General features: G+C 43.3%; 1 protein-coding gene across 4 annotated transcripts in view; it reads left to right on the top strand.

The window, feature by feature from the left end:
• The window catches only part of LOC135186348 (sodium channel protein type 2 subunit alpha-like), a 107,005-nt gene that overhangs the window by 18,300 nt on the left and 72,260 nt on the right, over nucleotides 1-16,445 (top strand). Inside the window, exons 4-9 of one of the 4 annotated variants that reach the window (XM_064164021.1) lie at nucleotides 3,486-3,604; nucleotides 6,564-6,653; nucleotides 10,049-10,177; nucleotides 10,872-10,963; nucleotides 11,792-12,064; nucleotides 15,511-15,574. In XM_064164021.1, coding sequence (XP_064020091.1) covers nucleotides 3,486-3,604; nucleotides 6,564-6,653; nucleotides 10,049-10,177; nucleotides 10,872-10,963; nucleotides 11,792-12,064; nucleotides 15,511-15,574 — 767 coding nt within the window. Of the gene's footprint in view, nucleotides 1-3,485; nucleotides 3,605-6,563; nucleotides 6,654-10,048; nucleotides 10,178-10,223; nucleotides 10,776-10,871; nucleotides 10,964-11,791; nucleotides 12,065-15,510; nucleotides 15,575-16,445 lie in introns of those variants that run through there. The other 3 variants (XM_064164005.1, XM_064163998.1, XM_064164013.1) reach the window with 3 other exon arrangements.

Genomic DNA, 16,445 nt, shown 5'->3' on the forward strand with positions numbered 1-16,445 from the left:
AGTTTTAAGTTTTCTGAGCAAGTCTTCTACAAATGAAGTCTTAGATAACCTGAAAAGCATCAAAGGATACTTTTCAACCTACAAGGATCTGAAAAAGTAGCAAGTGTATTTTGGAACAGAAGAGTAAAAACTCAGACTACTGATGAACTTGTTAGTCTAGGAGTGTAATTAGTCAACTGAAGAACATTTTGTCATCTTTTGGCATCTGTATTAATGTTATGTACCAGCCTAATCATAGAATCAACCAGGTTGGAAGAGACCTCCAAGATCATCCAGTCCAACCTATCCCTCAGCCCTAGCCAGTCAACCAGACCATGGCACTAAGTGCCTCATCCAGGCTTTTCTTGAACACCTCCAGGGATGGTGCCTCCACCACCTCCCTGGGCAGCCCATTCCAATGCCAATCACTCTCTCTGTGAAGAACTTCCTCCTAATATCCAGCCTATACTTTTCCCTGGCACAACTTGAGACTAATGTGCTCAACCAACAACAAATGGACAACTTCAATGGCGAAATACAATCAGTTATCCCTCATCCAGTTTATAGCAGAAACTACTCTTAATCAGCAGCTTGTCAATGCAGAGAAAATCATACATGAACTGTAGTCAGCCTTCAGGCTCTGCTGCATCTGTGACCTTGGGACAGGCAGTATCTTTCTAGCATTTCTAGCTAGGACTGTAGTGTTGGAGAAATTCTTGTTAGCGGAGCACACAAGAATTGATAAACAATGAGCAACCCGTGCTGGGAATGTCCTTGAATCCATCTTGGGAGTTTAGATAGCAGGCACAGGGTAGCTTCCCCCAACATGCAGCTGCAGGGGGTGGAGTGCAGCTGCAGGTGGGCAGAGTTTAGCCAGCCCCAGAGGCTGACCCTCAGATTGTTATGGTATGCTGACCTATTGATGCCTTACAAGTAACTCTGGACCCTCTGACTCTAACCAATCTTGGTGGAGCACACCTCTTGCTGGAATGCATACAAGTCACTGTATCACAGAAATAAAGTGGATTTGAGCATCTAACCATATTGGTAAGCAAAGAGTCACCTTCCCATAGCGCTCCACCGAACGTGTTTTCCAACACTGTAGGGCAAAGAGAAGTGCCAACGAGTGCAAGTTCCTTCTTTGTCACCCTCAAAGTTATGCTTGATGCTACTCTGTCAGCAGGCACTGGCAACACACTTCCACCTCTTTTCTTTCCCACTGTAGAGAGGTTGCTTTCTCTCTCAGAGATGCAGGCCAGATAGGTAGTAAAGGCCATGGAGAGGGCAGCATTTTTCTGATCATAGCCAAGTTTTCACAGAGAATGGAAATCAACATGGAGAGCAGTGATACTATATAGCTCTGCTGAGGGAGTAAGAAAGGCTCCATTATGGTAACACAAAGCAGAGCCATTAACAAACAAAGAGCAAAAGCAATGAATAACAGTCATGTCCTGAAGAAATTTCAAACCATACTGAAGATGCAAGTAAACCTCACACACAAATACACTTGGAATAAAAATGAAAACACTTAGGCAATGACTGCCAACAGGAGCAGAATGAAATGAACACGAATCATAGGCTTATAAAGTCAGATTTTAGAAGGTAGCTACCAAAATTTGGTGCTGATGTATGAAATAGTAAACCAGGGCGGGGTGTGAAGAAAAGAGTTCTTGTAATAGGATGCCAAACTCTGCCATATGTTTGTCTTCAACTGCTCAAAATTATGTCAGCTGGCAATTTATTAATCTCTTTGGTGTTTAATCAACTGATATTGGTAGCATTTAAATCTCTAAAATTATATGATGGTTACTTGTTTAGCGACAGGTGTTGGCTCTTGTCATCATGTATATGTGTATATAGTTCTGTCAAGTATTTGTTCCAAATCCCATCTGGCACTTAGAACTGCTGTTTTGCTAGTTTGTGTTTAGTTTGTGTTTGCTCATGAGGTGGAATCATAGAATCATAGCATCAAGCAGGTTGGAAGAGACCTCCAAGATCATCCAGTCCAACCTAGCACCCAGCCCTAGCCAATCAACTAAACCATGGCACTAAGGGCCTCATCCAGGCTTTGCTTGAACACCTCCAGGGATGTACTTGATTAATTTGAAGCTCTGATTTGGATCAAATACTTCATTAGAAATAAAAGTGAAAATATGAAAATTATGAATCTGCATTTTGCTGTTACTGATAAACTGACATAGGTGCTGATAGTTCCCACAAAGTTCAATAACACCAGAATTCAGCCCACATGCTGAGAAATTTAGGGAACTGGAGAAATGGCTGTGGAATTGGCTGGAAGGCTGGGCCCAGAGAGTGGTGGTGAATGGTGCCACAGCCAGTTGGCAGCTGTCACCAGTGGTGTGCCCTAGGAATCAGTGCTGGGCACAGTCCTGTTCAGTATCTTTATCGATGATCTGGACCAGGGTACTGAGTTCAGCATCAGTAAGTTTGCAGATGACACCAAGCTAGGAGCAGGTGTGGAGCTGTTGGAGGTTAGGAGAGCCCTCCAGAGGGACCTGGACAGGCTGGATGGATGGGCAGAGGCCAAGGGGATGAGATTGAACAAGGCCAAGTGCAGGGTTCTGCACTTCGGCCACAATCCCAAGCAGCACTACAGGCTGGGGACAGAGTGGCTGAGAGAACCCAGGCAGAGAGGGAGCTGGGGGTGCTGCTAGATAGTAGCTGAAGATGAGCCAGCAGTGTGCCCAGGTGGCCAGGAGAGCCAAAGGCATCCTGGCCTGGATCAGGAATAGTGTGACTAGTAGGATGAGGGAGGTTATTCTTCCCCTGCACTCAGCACTGGTCAGGCCACACCTTGAGTGCTGTGTCCTGTTCTGGGCCCCTCCATTCAAGAGAGATGTTGAGGTGCTGGAAAGTGTCCAGAGAAGGGCAACGAAGCTGGTGAGGGGCCTGGAGCACAGCCCTGTGAGGAGAGGCTGAGGGAGCTGGGGGTGTGCAGCCTGGAGAAGAGGAGGCTCAGGGGGGACCTCATTGCTGTTTACATCTACCTGAAGGGAGGCTGTAGCCAGGTGGGGGTTGGTCTCCTCTCCCAAGCAACCAGCAACAGAACAAGGGGGCATAGTCTCAAGTTGTGCCAGGGGAGGTCTAGGCTGGATGTGAGGAGGAAGTTGTTGGCAGAGAGAGTGATTTCCCACTGGAATGGCCTGCCCAGGTCAGTGGTGGAGTCGCCGTCCCTGGAGGTGTTCAAGAAAAGTCTGGATGAGGCACTTAGTGCCATGGTCTGGTTGATTGGCCAGGGCTGGGTGCTAGGTTGGCCTGGCTGATCTTGGAGGTCTCTTCCAACCTGGTTGATTCTATGACTCTTTCTAAAGAAAGGAAGCCTTGATCCACTCTATTCATAGAATTCAATTATTTTCTTGTCATGAGTAAAAAGTAGAATGAAACTTGAACCTTCCAAGCATGCAATGCAATCCTCTAGGAAGAGGTAAGGACATTTATGTAGTCAGCACTGTGTTTTAATTCTGTATTTCTGTTTTTTTTTGCAGACTTTCATAGTATTGAATAAGGGAAAGGCAATTTTCCGATTCAGTGCCACATCTGCCTTGTACATTTTAACTCCTTTTAATCCCATCAGAAAAATTGCTATCAAGATTTTGGTACATTCATATCCTTTTTTTCCCCTTAATGTTGCTATTAGAAACTATTTAATTACTGAAATAATGCTGTTCATATGGGTGTACAAATGATGTCCATGTAAGTGTGCTATGCTAAGTAAACATATGATGATCACTCTAGAAGGGCAGCAATATCACATGTGAATTGCAGCATGATCTTTGTTCCTACTGAGTGTGGTGGTTTGGGTGTTACCTGCCTCCACATACTATGTAAAATCACCTAGACTAGACTCAGTAGCTCTGGAAATTGAATGATTGAAGCTTTATATTTACAGCTTAGCACAATATACAAGCAGATATTTACAATATATACAGCTAGAGACAGAAAGAGACAAGTTAATACAGAACACAACAGCCCTCCCAGAAACCAGGCTCCCCAGGAGGGGTTCTCAACTGCCCTTCCACCTTTCTCCCATCCCTCTCCCTTACCCCAGACTTTGCTTTGTGCTCAAGGTAGCTTGGAGGGTCGGCTGGGGGGATTAGGAAGCAGATGGATTGGTCACACAGATGGCAGGTTAGGTTAGATGGAAGTTCAGCCCAAAACCCAGAGCTCTTGTTCTTATCCATCTCAGCAAGCCTATGAGTGAAGTAGACATCACCACTGTTACCTTTTCACAGCCTGCTCTTGTTCTTATCCATCTCAGCAAGCCTATGAGTGAAGCAGACATCACCACTGTTACCTTTTCACAGCCTGCTCCTGTTCTTATCCATCTCAGCAAGCCTATGAGTGAAGTAGCCATCACCACTGTTACCTTTTCACAGCCTGCTCTTGTTCTTATCCATCTCAGCAAGCCTATGAGTGAAGCAGGCATCACCACTGTTACCTTTTCACAGCCTGCTCTTGTTCTTATCCATCTCAGCAAGCCTATGAGTGAAGCAGGCATCACCACTGTTACCTTTTCACAGCCTGCTCTTGTTCTTATCCATCTCAGCAAGCCTATGAGTGAAGCAGACATCACCACTGTTACCTTTTCACAGCCTGCTCTTGTTCTTATCCATCTCAGCAAGCCTATGACTGAAGTAGACATCACCACTGTTACCTTTTCACAGCCTATAGTCTAATTCTTCTCACCAATATCCCAGCTAGGCTCAAACTAGCATACGGAGAGGAATTCTCTGCTGAGCCACCTAGAGCCATCAGAGTTTAAATATTAGGCTTTATATACAAAAGGAGACCTGATCCCATAGTAAGCCCTGCAGCTAAGGCCAAATTAGTAACAAACCATTGCACTTGAATATCTCTAAGGTCATGCTTTACCCAGACCAGTGGTACTATTCAAAACTAGACTCACTTAGCAAGGACAAAAGAGTGTGAGTAAAGAACTGCTTTTTCAGGCCTATTTTTTTCTGCCTTGTATTTTCAGCATTGGGGTAGGTGCCCTATAAAAGATCCAGGTCAGAATAAAGGAGAATATTTTCAAATGTATTTCAATCATGTCCAAAGCACACCTCGAGCATAAAGAACCAACATCTGCCCTAAGATCTTTTAGAATAATCCCCCTGATCTTGATGAGTAATTATTGAGGTGCTTGTTTCATGGTTTTATAGATTTAAGGATGTGCTTAAGTTTCATTTAAATTCTCAACCTGCCCTAATGATAGAAGTAATGCATAGGTTTACAGTAGGTGCACCATTGTGAGGGTTTGGGTGATACCCACCCCCCACACTTAAGAAAATCACCCAGACTAGAGTCAGCTGAGCTGGAAATTGAATGAATGAAGCTTTATATTTACAGCTTAGCACAATATACAAGCAGATAGTTACAGTATATAGACAGCTATAGACAGAAACAGACATGATAAAAAAGTAATATCACAGTATCATCAAGGTTGGAAGAGACCCCACAGATCATCAAGTCCGAGGGAGATGGTGGAGGCACCGTCCCTGGAGGTCTTCAAGAAAAGACTGGATGAGGCACTTAGTGCCATGGTCTGGTTGACTGGATAGGGCTGGGTTAGACTGGATGATCTTGGAGGTCTCTTCCAACCTGGTTGATTCTATGATTCTATGATTCCATGATTCTAAGTCCAACCCTTTACCACAGAGCTCAAGGCTAGACCATGGCACCAAGTGCCACGTCCAACCCTGCCTTGAACAGCTCCAGGGACGGCGACTCCACCACCTCCCCGGGCAGCCCATTCCAGTGTCCAATGACTCTCTCAGTGAAGAACTTTCTCCTCACCTCCAGCCTAAATCTCCCCTGGCACAGCCTGAGGCTGTGTCCTCTCGTTCTGGTGCTGGCCACCTGAGAGAAGAGAGCAACCTCCTCCTGGCTACAACCACCCCTCAGGTAGTTGTAGACAGCAATGAGGTCACCTCTGAGCCTCCTCTTCTCCAGGCTAACCAATCCCAGCTCCCTCAGCCTCTCCTCGTAGGGCTGTGCTCAAGGCCTCTCCCCAGCCTCGTCGCCCTTCTCTGGACACAGCAACCCTCCCAGAAACCAAAGTCCCCAGAAGGAGCTCCCAACCACCCTTCTGCCTTCCTCCCACCTCTCTACCTTACCCCAAACTTTGCTTTATGTTCAAAGGTGAGTTTAGAGGGTCAGCCAGGGGGGTTAGGAAGCAAATGGATTAGTCACACAGACATCAGGTTAGGTTAGAGAGAAGTGCAGCCCCAAAGTCAGAGAGCAAACTGACTTTGTGTTCTTGTTCTAATCCATCTCAGCAAGCCTATGAGTGAAGCAGACATCACCATTGTTTCCTTTTCACAGCCTATCAGCTAATTCTTCTCACCAAAACACCCCAGCTAGGCTCAAACTAGCACAACCATAATACACCAGATAGCATACAATTTAAAATAGATAAAATCATGTGCCAAGCTTCATTTTCTGGTTTTATTGATAATGTCACACCCTTTGTACATACTTCTATACACTTAATATGTTTAATTATTTCAATGTTATAAAACTGCCAGACTTTTTTGGACCTACATGCCTTAACTCTATTCTACCTTATTCAGCATGCTTATTATGTGCACTATTTTGACCAACTGTGTATTTATGACCATGAGTAACCCTCCAGACTGGACAAAGAATGTAGAGTAAGTTAAACCTTTTTACTTCTTTAGTTTTCCATTTTTGTTTTTGTGTGACTCCAAACAAGAAGCTGCATGCCAGAGCAGGCTCTTTCAGAGTCATGAGGAATCAGATTCCATGACATCAACAATATAATTCTGTTTCACTCCTGAAGAATTTAGGTGGTTAAGAGTCATGTCTTGTTCTTTAAAGTTATGTCTCAGGAATACCTGAACTTCTACTGTGAAGTACAAACATGAACTCCTGTACCCTGGGTGTTTGTTCTGAGCTGTAAATTGGAAAAGGAGCTCCAGAACTTCAAATATACATATAAAGTTGTTGTGTGTCAGTGGTAAGGTCAACCATATATTCATAGAATCATAGAATCAACCAGGTTGGAAGAGACCTCCACGATCATCCTGGCCAACCTAGCACTCAGCCCTGGCCAGTCAACCAGACCATGGCACTAAGTGCCTCATCCAGGCTTTGCTTCAACACCTCCAGGGACAGCGACTCCACCACCTCCCTGGGCAGCCCATTCCAATGCCAATCACTCTCTCTGACAACAACTTCCTCCTAACATCCAGCCTAGACCACCCCCAGCACAACTTGAGACTGTGTCCCCTTGTTCTATTGCTGGTTGCCTGGCAGAAGAGACCAACCCCACCTGGCTACAGCCTCCCTTCAGGTAGTTGTAGACAGCAATGAAGTCAGCCCTGAGCCTCCTATTGCTTGAGTATCCATGGTCTTCACACAGTGGGACATTGATTGTGGCTTGCTGAAGTGCAAGTTACAGCAAGCACAGGCAACACCCAAACTACAAGCAACTTAAACTGCTGAAGAAATGACTTTACCTATGAAGCAGTACTAAAGAGCAGACAGAAGTATGAAAACCATGTGCCATGGTCTAGTTGACTGGATAGGGCTGGATGCTAGGTTGGACTGGATGATCTTGGAGGTCTCTTCCAACCTGCTTGATTCTATGATTCTAACCACATCTCTGCTCTCTGTTTTTTGTTCATGGTTATACATGCATGTTTGTTCTCTGACAAAATATAGATGCACTTTTTCTGTTGAAGGAAATACACTGTTTTCTGTGAAATCATATTTCCATGAGAAACTCAGCTCTAATTGCTTGTGGCTTCCTCCATTCCCTCCTGTCCTCCAACAGCCATTATTGATTCCTATCTGTTTATTTCACTGCATTAAAGAACCTTCCTCTGAATGCTGTATTTAGAAGCTGCACTCTATCCATGGGTTCCCAGTGTGCTCAACAGTGATTATGGCTTGTTAGAGTTTCTGAGAGTCTGAAAGGAGAGGAGTAGTGTCTGCAGGTAGGTTTCCTTTAGTCTGGAGGTCTGCAAAGGCCCACAGCAGTCTCAGAAGTCCCTGCATCACACTGGTTATAACTGACTGTTCTATGCTTTTCAATTTATAGAATCATAGAATCAGTCAGGGTTGGAAGGGACCACAAGGATCAGCCAGTTCCAACCCCCCTGCCATGCCCAGGGACACCCTACCCTAGATCAGGCTGGCCACAGCCTCATCCAGCCTGGCCTTAAACACCTCTAGGGATGGGGTCTCAACCACCTCCCTGGGCAACCCATTCCAGGCTCTCACCACTCTCACAGTGAGGAACTTCTCACGTCCACTCTGAATCTCCCCACCTCCAGCTTTGCTCCATTCTCCCTAGTTTTGTCACTCCCTGAGAGCCTAGAAAGTCCTTCCCCAGCTTTTTTGTAGCCCCCTTCAGATACTGGAAGGCCACAAGTAGGTCACTTGGGAGCCTCCACTTCTCCAGACTGAACAGCCCCAACTCTTTCACATTGTTCTTATAGCAGAGCTGCTGCAGCCCTCTGAGCATCCTCGTGGCCCTTCTCTGGACATGCCTCAGCATCTCCACATCCCTCTTGGAATAGAGGCTCCACAACTGGATGCAGTACTCCAGGTGGGGCCTCACCAGAGTGGAGTAGAGGGGAAGAATCACCTCCCTCACCCTGCTGGCCACACTTCTGATGCAGCCCAGGCTCTGGTTGGCTTTCTGGGCTGCAAGTGCACACTGCTGGCTCATGCTGAGCTTCTCCTGCACCAGCACCCCCAAACCCATCTTCTCAGCGCTGTTCTCCAGCCAGTCCCTACCCAGCCTGGATTTGTGCTTGGCATTGTCTCGACCCAGCTGCAGGACCTTGCACTTGGTCTTGTTGAACCTCATGAGATTGGTTTGTGCCCTTGAATTTATGCCATTCCCCCACCAGGTAAATTTGTAACCAAGCTCTATATCCTCTGGAACAACAGTCTGGGCATGTTTAACCTTTATTCATGAAACACACCTGCATTACAGACATGAATATAGTTGTTATCAGAACTGATTTTCACAAAACTCTCTGAGTAAAACCAAACCAAAACCCACCAAAACAAAACAAAACAAAAATCCCCATCCTCCCAAACCAACCAACTAAACCGAATTCATTGTTCTTAGCACTTAAATCTATCTACATGTAAGCAAGGAAGAAGTCCTGTGAGTGTCAATATAAATAATGAAGTCTGAAATGTGTCTCTAAATAACTAGAGTCTGAAATTCTTTGTGAGCACAAAAACTGAGATTAAGTGAACCATTTAGAAAATGTGTGAGGTTCAAATTCCACCTGCTGAAAACCCATTCCCTTCTTAAGTGTCTGGGGAAAGTTCAGTTAATGGTTTCTTCCTTTCACTTCTACATACTTTTTGTGTAAGCCATCTTTGATAAAGAATGGTGTGATGGTTTGAGTGTTACCTGCCCCTCCACACTTAGGAAAATCACCCAGACTAGACTCAGCTGCTCTGGAAATTGAATGAATGAAGCTTTATATTTGCAGCTAAGCACAATATACAAGCAGATAGTTACAATATATGCAGATATATACAAGTTAAAAAAGTAATACAGAAACACAACAGCCCTCCCAGAAACCAGAGTCCCCAGGAGGGGCTCCCAACCACCCTTCCACCTTCTCCCCACCCCTCTACCTTACTCCAGACTTTGCCTTATGTTCAAAGGTGAGTTTAGAGGGTTGGCCAGGGGGGTTAGGAAGCAGAGGGATTAGTCACACAGACATCAGGCTAGGTTAGAGAGAAGTGCAGCCCCAAAGCCAGAGAACAACTCTCTTATCTGTGTTTGTGTTCTTGTTTTTATCCATCTCAGCAAGCCTATGAGTGCAGCAGACATCACCATTGTTTCCTTTTCGCAGCCTATCATCTAATTCTTCTCACCCAAACACCCCAGCTAGGCTCAAACTAGCACAACCATAATACACCAGATAGCATACCATTGAAAACAGATAAAATCATGTGCAAAGCTTCATTTTCAGGCTCAAACTAGCACAAACAGCACTGTCTATAAGCATTAAGTATGCAAAACTCTACTATTCCTGCTCCTGCTTTTCAGGTACACTTTCACTGGAATTTATACCTTTGAATCACTTATCAAAATTCTTGCAAGGGGCTTCTGCTTGGAAGGTTTTACTTTTCTACGAGACCCATGGAACTGGCTTGACTTCAGTGTCATTTTAATGGCGTAAGTGGTTCAAGAGCTCTTTCAGCTTTTAGGGCATGAAATTAGTGGCAAATATGATCATAGTAAATATATCTCCATTCAAAAGTAATTCCTGCAACCTGCCAAGTTTAGACACCACATCACACATTTTGGTGCTCGTAAATCAAAGTAAAATATGGCAGAGGCCAACACAGGGTGTCAGCTGTTTGTATAATTACTGCTGAGGGACACTAATTTCATGGCCTAGGTTTTCCTGCTTACCTGAATGGAAGCCATCCCTTTGACTTCATGTCACCATTTTATTACAAGCTAATGAGTTTAATTAGTTGTTCAAATAGAAATAGATTTTTACTTCAATTACACTGCAGCAAAATTGATGGAAATGAATAGGTATAAAAGTGAGGTGTACTGAGGAGACAGGTAAATTGTTGAGTATGATTGCTAATGTTGGCACAGAGGTTTTGAAGACCCAGGTACTTAATATAAGCTCTGCCTCAATTCTGAATAACTGTGATTTAATCCTACAGGTATGTAACAGAATTTGTAAACCTAGGCAATGTTTCAGCTCTTCGAACTTTCAGAGTATTGAGAGCTTTGAAAACTATTTCTGTAATCCCAGGTAAGAAGTAGTTGGTGTAAGGTGTTAGGCCCCTCGCATCTCCAACTGTTATTTGTGTGCTGTCATTGTGTTTGTGTGTGAACTCCCCTATTACAGATATGTGACAGAGTTTGTGGACCTGGGCAATGTCTCAGCGTTGAGAACATTCAGAGTTCTCCGAGCTTTGAAAACAATATCAGTCATTCCAGGTGAGAGCTAGGTTAAACACTGAGGCTGACTGTTCCATTGAAGTCCAAGTCACTTCTTTTGAGCATTAAGTCTTGCTGTTTGCTGCTCATCTTGCCAATGAAACAAGAAAAAGGCCAAAAAAAATAAAAGGCATGAATCATGAGCCTGGGTTATGATTCGTAGCCTTTTCAGCACTAGCTTCTTTTATTTTGCAAAATCAGCCTTTGAGTTTAACAGTTTCTTGCAACAGTTTCTTGCATGAAACACAAACCACAAGGTCTGTGGGTTCCTTTGCTTCATTCTCTTACAGCGAGCCGTCTCTTTTCCATCCAAAAAGCTTTAGCGCTGTGGCTTTCTTGATTTGGAATGTTCTTGTTTGGTTTACCACTTAAAATTACTATCAGCCTTAAAGAAAAACACACAGCACCACGAAAATATAGCAAAGATAGGAAAATTTAGCTGCTTTCTCTTCCAAATCCCTTGCTGTTCTACCGTTATTCTGTTGTGAAGTCACATTTCATTTTAAGCGAATCATTGGCAGAATATTAAATAGAGGGGAAAAAAAGAGAAGAAGAAGAAATACAGTCAAATCTTTAACAGGAAAGCATGATTGATAATATTTTCTGCTTGAGAATAGCATCTCTTTAATTTATTGGAATGTTTGTACATTGCATACTCATAGAAGTGAATCTTTTTTCTTTCGTTCATCTTCACCAGCTCTGAGGCTGCTCATGAAGCTTCACTTTTTGAAACACACTGATTTCTTTTTAAGTGTCTGCATGATGCCTTCATTCTATGGGAAAGGCAGAGATCCTCTTTGATAAACTATGCATCTTTTCTCTTTGCAGGCTTGAAGACTATTGTAGGAGCCCTAATTCAGTCTGTGAAGAAGCTCTCGGATGTAATGATCCTGACTGTGTTTTGTCTGAGTGTATTTGCACTAATAGGGCTGCAGCTGTTCATGGGCAACTTGAGGAATAAATGCCTGCAGTGGCCTCCAGACAATTCTACTTTTGAAATAAACATCATTTCCTACTTTAACAGCACAATGGATGAAAATGGTACATTTGTTAATATGACAGTGAGCACATTTAACTGGAAGGATTACATTGAGGATGAAAGTAAGAATGTCTAATATGACTATTTTTGATACGTTTGTGGCTATAGCATGTAACTGTGATCAAAGAACATGGAATGGTTTATATTACTGCCTCATGTAAAGCTGCCTGAAATCACTGACTGACAGATCAAATGCATACAATAAACAAGCACTGTAACAAAAAAGGTTTCTAAACAAACTAGAAAGTGATCAGCAGTTAGCCACTTGGATTTTGAACAAACTAGGAAGGGATCAGCAGTTAGCCACTTGGATTCTGAACAAACTAGGAAGGGATCAGCAGTTAGCCACTTGGATTTTGAACAAACTAGAAAGGGATCAGCAGTTAGCCGCTTGGATTTTGAACAAACTAGGAAGGGATCAGCAGTTAGCCACTTGGATTTTGAACAAACTAGAAAGGGATCAGCAGTTAGCTGCTTGGATTTTGAACAAACTAGGAAGGGATCAGCATTTAGCTGCTTGGATTTTAAACAAACTAGGAAGGGATCAGCAGTTAGCCAATTGGATTTTAAACAAACTAGGAAGGGATCAGCAGTTAGCCACTAGGATTTTGAACAAACTAGGAAGGGATCAGCAGTTAGCCACTTGGATTTTAAACAAACTAGGAAGGGATCAGCAGTTAGCCACTTGGATTTTGAACAAACTAGGAAGGGATCAGCAGTTAGCCACTAGGATTTTGAACAAACTAGGAAGGGATCAGCAGTTAGCCACTTGGATTATAAACAAACTAGGAAGGGATCAGCAGTTAGCCACTAGGATTTTGAACAAACTAGGAAGGGATCAGCAGTTAGCCACTTGGATTTTAAACAAACTAGGAAGGGATCAGCAGTTAGCCACTTGGATTCTGAACAAACTAGAAAGGGATCAGCAGTTAGCCACTTGGATTCTGAACAAACTAGGAAGGGATCAGCAATTAGCCACTTGGATTTTGAACAAACTAGGAAGTGATCAGCAGTTAGCCGCTTGGATTCTGAACAAACTAGGAAGTGATCAGCAGTTAGCCAGTTGGATTTTGAACAAACTAGGAAGGGATCAGCAGTTAGCCACTTGGATTTTAAACAAACTAGGAAGGGATCAGCAGTTAGCTGCTTGGATTCTGAACAAACTAGGAAGGGATCAGCAGTTAGCTGCTTGGATTATAAACAAACTAGGAAGTGATCAGCAGTTAGCCACTTGGATTTTGAACAAACTAGGAAGGGATCAGCAGTTAGCCACTTGGATTTTAAACAAACTAGGAAGGGATCAGCAGTTAGCCAATTGGATTTTAAACAAACTAGGAAGGGATCAGCAGTTAGCCACTAGGATTTTGAACAAACTAGGAAGTGATCAGCAGTTAGCCACTTGGATTATAAACAAACTAGGAAGGGATCAGCAGTTAGCCAATTGGATTTTAAACAAACTAGGAAGGGATCAGCAGTTAGCCACTAGGATTTTGAACAAACTAGGAAGGGATCAGCAGTTAGCCACTAGGATTTTGAACAAACTAGGAAGGGATCAGCAGTTAGCCACTTGGATTTTAAACAAACTAGGAAGGGATCAGCAGTTAGCCACTTGGATTCTGAACAAACTAGAAAGGGATCAGCAGTTAGCCACTTGGATTCTGAACAAACTAGGAAGGGATCAGCAATTAGCCACTTGGATTTTGAACAAACTAGGAAGTGATCAGCAGTTAGCCGCTTGGATTCTGAACAAACTAGGAAGTGATCAGCAGTTAGCCAGTTGGATTTTGAACAAACTAGGAAGGGATCAGCAGTTAGCCACTTGGATTTTAAACAAACTAGGAAGGGATCAGCAGTTAGCTGCTTGGATTCTGAACAAACTAGGAAGGGATCAGCAGTTAGCTGCTTGGATTATAAACAAACTAGGAAGTGATCAGCAGTTAGCCACTTGGATTTTGAACAAACTAGGAAGGGATCAGCAGTTAGCCACTTGGATTTTAAACAAACTAGGAAGGGATCAGCAGTTAGCCAATTGGATTTTAAACAAACTAGGAAGGGATCAGCAGTTAGCCACTAGGATTTTGAACAAACTAGGAAGTGATCAGCAGTTAGCCACTTGGATTATAAACAAACTAGGAAGGGATCAGCAGTTAGCCACTTGGATTTTAAACAAACTAGGAAGGGATCAGCAGTTAGCCACTTGGATTCTGAACAAACTAGAAAGGGATCAGCAGTTAGCCACTTGGATTCTGAACAAACTAGGAAGGGATCAGCAGTTAGCCACTTGGATTTTGAACAAACTAGGAAGGGATCAGCAGTTAGCCACTTGGATTCTGAACAAACTAGAAAGGGATCAGCAGTTAGCCACTTGGATTCTGAACAAACTAGGAAGGGATCAGCAGTTAGCCACTTGGATTCTGAACAAACTAGGAAGGGATCAGCAGTTAGCTGCTTGGATTTTGAACAAACTAGGAAGGGATCAGCAGTTAGCCACTTGGATTCTGAACAAACTAGGAAGGGATCAGCAGTTAGCCACTTGGATTCTGAACAAACTAGAAAGGGATCAGCAGTTAGCCACTTGGATTCTGAACAAGCTAGGAAGGGATCAGCAGTTAGCCACTTGGATTCTGAACAAACTAGGAAGGGATCAGCAGTTAGCCACTTGGATTTTGAACAAACTAGGAAGGGATCAGCAGTTAGCCACTTGGATTCTGAACAAACTAGAAAGGGATCAGCAGTTAGCCACTTGGATTTTGAACAAGCTAGGAAGGGATCAGCAGTTAGCCACTTGGATTCTGAACAAACTAGGAAGGGATCAGCAGTTAGCCACTTGGATTCTGAACAAACTAGAAAGGGATCAGCAGTTAGCCACTTGGATTTTGAACAAACTAGGAAGGGATCAGCAGTTAGCCACTTGGATTCTGAACAAACTAGGAAGGGATCAGCAGTTAGCCACTTGGATTTTGAACAAACTAGGAAGGGATCAGCAGTTAGCCACTTGGATTCTGAACAAACTAGAAAGGGATCAGCAGTTAGCCACTTGGATTCTGAACAAACTAGGAAGGGATCAGCAGTTAGCCACTTGGATTCTGAACAAACTAGGAAGGGATCAGCAGTTAGCTGCTTGGATTTTGAACAAACTAGGAAGGGATCAGCAGTTAGCCACTTGGATTCTGAACAAGCTAGGAAGGGATCAGCAGTTAGCCACTTGGATTCTGAACAAGCTAGGAAGGGATCAGCAGTTAGCCACTTGGATTCTGAACAAACTAGGAAGGGATCAGCAGTTAGCCACTTGGATTTTGAACAAACTAGGAAGGGATCAGCAGTTAGCCACTTGGATTTTGAACAAGCTAGGAAGGGATCAGCAGTTAGCCACTTGGATTTTGAACAAACTAGAAAGGGATCAGCAGTTAGCCACTTGGATTTTGTAACCATTTCTTTTGATTTGACTTTGCAGTGTCTCCAGGTTCATTTGCTTTATTCATATATATTCCTAATGTTTTCTTCACAGCTCATTTCTACATTTTGGAAGGGCAAAGAGATGCTCTCCTCTGTGGTAATAGCTCTGATGCAGGGTAAGACCCTTTCAAAAGATTTCTGTTATGTTCTGTAGAAAAAGCAGTGATGTGGAACTTATCTGTTGCAGGTGCAACTCCTGATTTAGCAGTGTTACAGAGCCTGCATAATTTTGCTGCTAAACAGTGATTTCTTGCTTAAATCCAAGTATTTTACTCTTTGGCTAAACAAAATACTCATTAACAGCCTTTCTTTCTGTCTGACTGGAAAATTATGTTGGTGTTAATGATAAAATCTGAACTCTTGTAATCTCTATTTTGGAGATATCCTGACTGAAGGAATTAGGATAAAAGTAAAGGTTTGTGATGCTTTAGGTGGTAGCTGCCACTCAGACTAGATTCAGCCGAGCTGGAGGTTAAAGAATGAAGCTTTATATTCACAGCTTAGCACAATATACAAGCAGATATTTACAATCTATACAGCTAGAGACAGAAATAGACAAGTTAAAAAGGTAATAACAGAAACACAGCAGCCCTTCCAGAAACCTGAGTCCCCAGGAGGGGCTTTCTACCATCCTTCCACCTTCTGCCCACCCCCTCTACCTTATCCTAGACTTTGTCTTACATGCAAGGTGAGTTTGGAGGATCAGACAGGGAGGTTAGAAAGAAGAAGGATTAGTTACACAGAAAGCAGGCCAGGGAGAGAAGTACAAGCACACAGAGACACACACCAACTTTGTTATCTATATTTATGTTCTTGTTTTTATCCATCTCAGCAAGGCTATGATTGCAGCAGACATCATCATTGTTTCCTTTTCACAGCCTAGAACCTAATTTCTCTCAGTAAAATATTCCAGTTAGCCTCAAACTAGCGCAAGGTTAGAACTGAGAAAGAGAATACACAAAATATTAAGAATGCATAATAATGACT

The sequence above is a fragment of the Pogoniulus pusillus genome, chromosome 2 (genome assembly GCF_015220805.1).
Source record: "Pogoniulus pusillus isolate bPogPus1 chromosome 2, bPogPus1.pri, whole genome shotgun sequence".
Taxonomy (NCBI): domain Eukaryota; kingdom Metazoa; phylum Chordata; class Aves; order Piciformes; family Lybiidae; genus Pogoniulus; species Pogoniulus pusillus.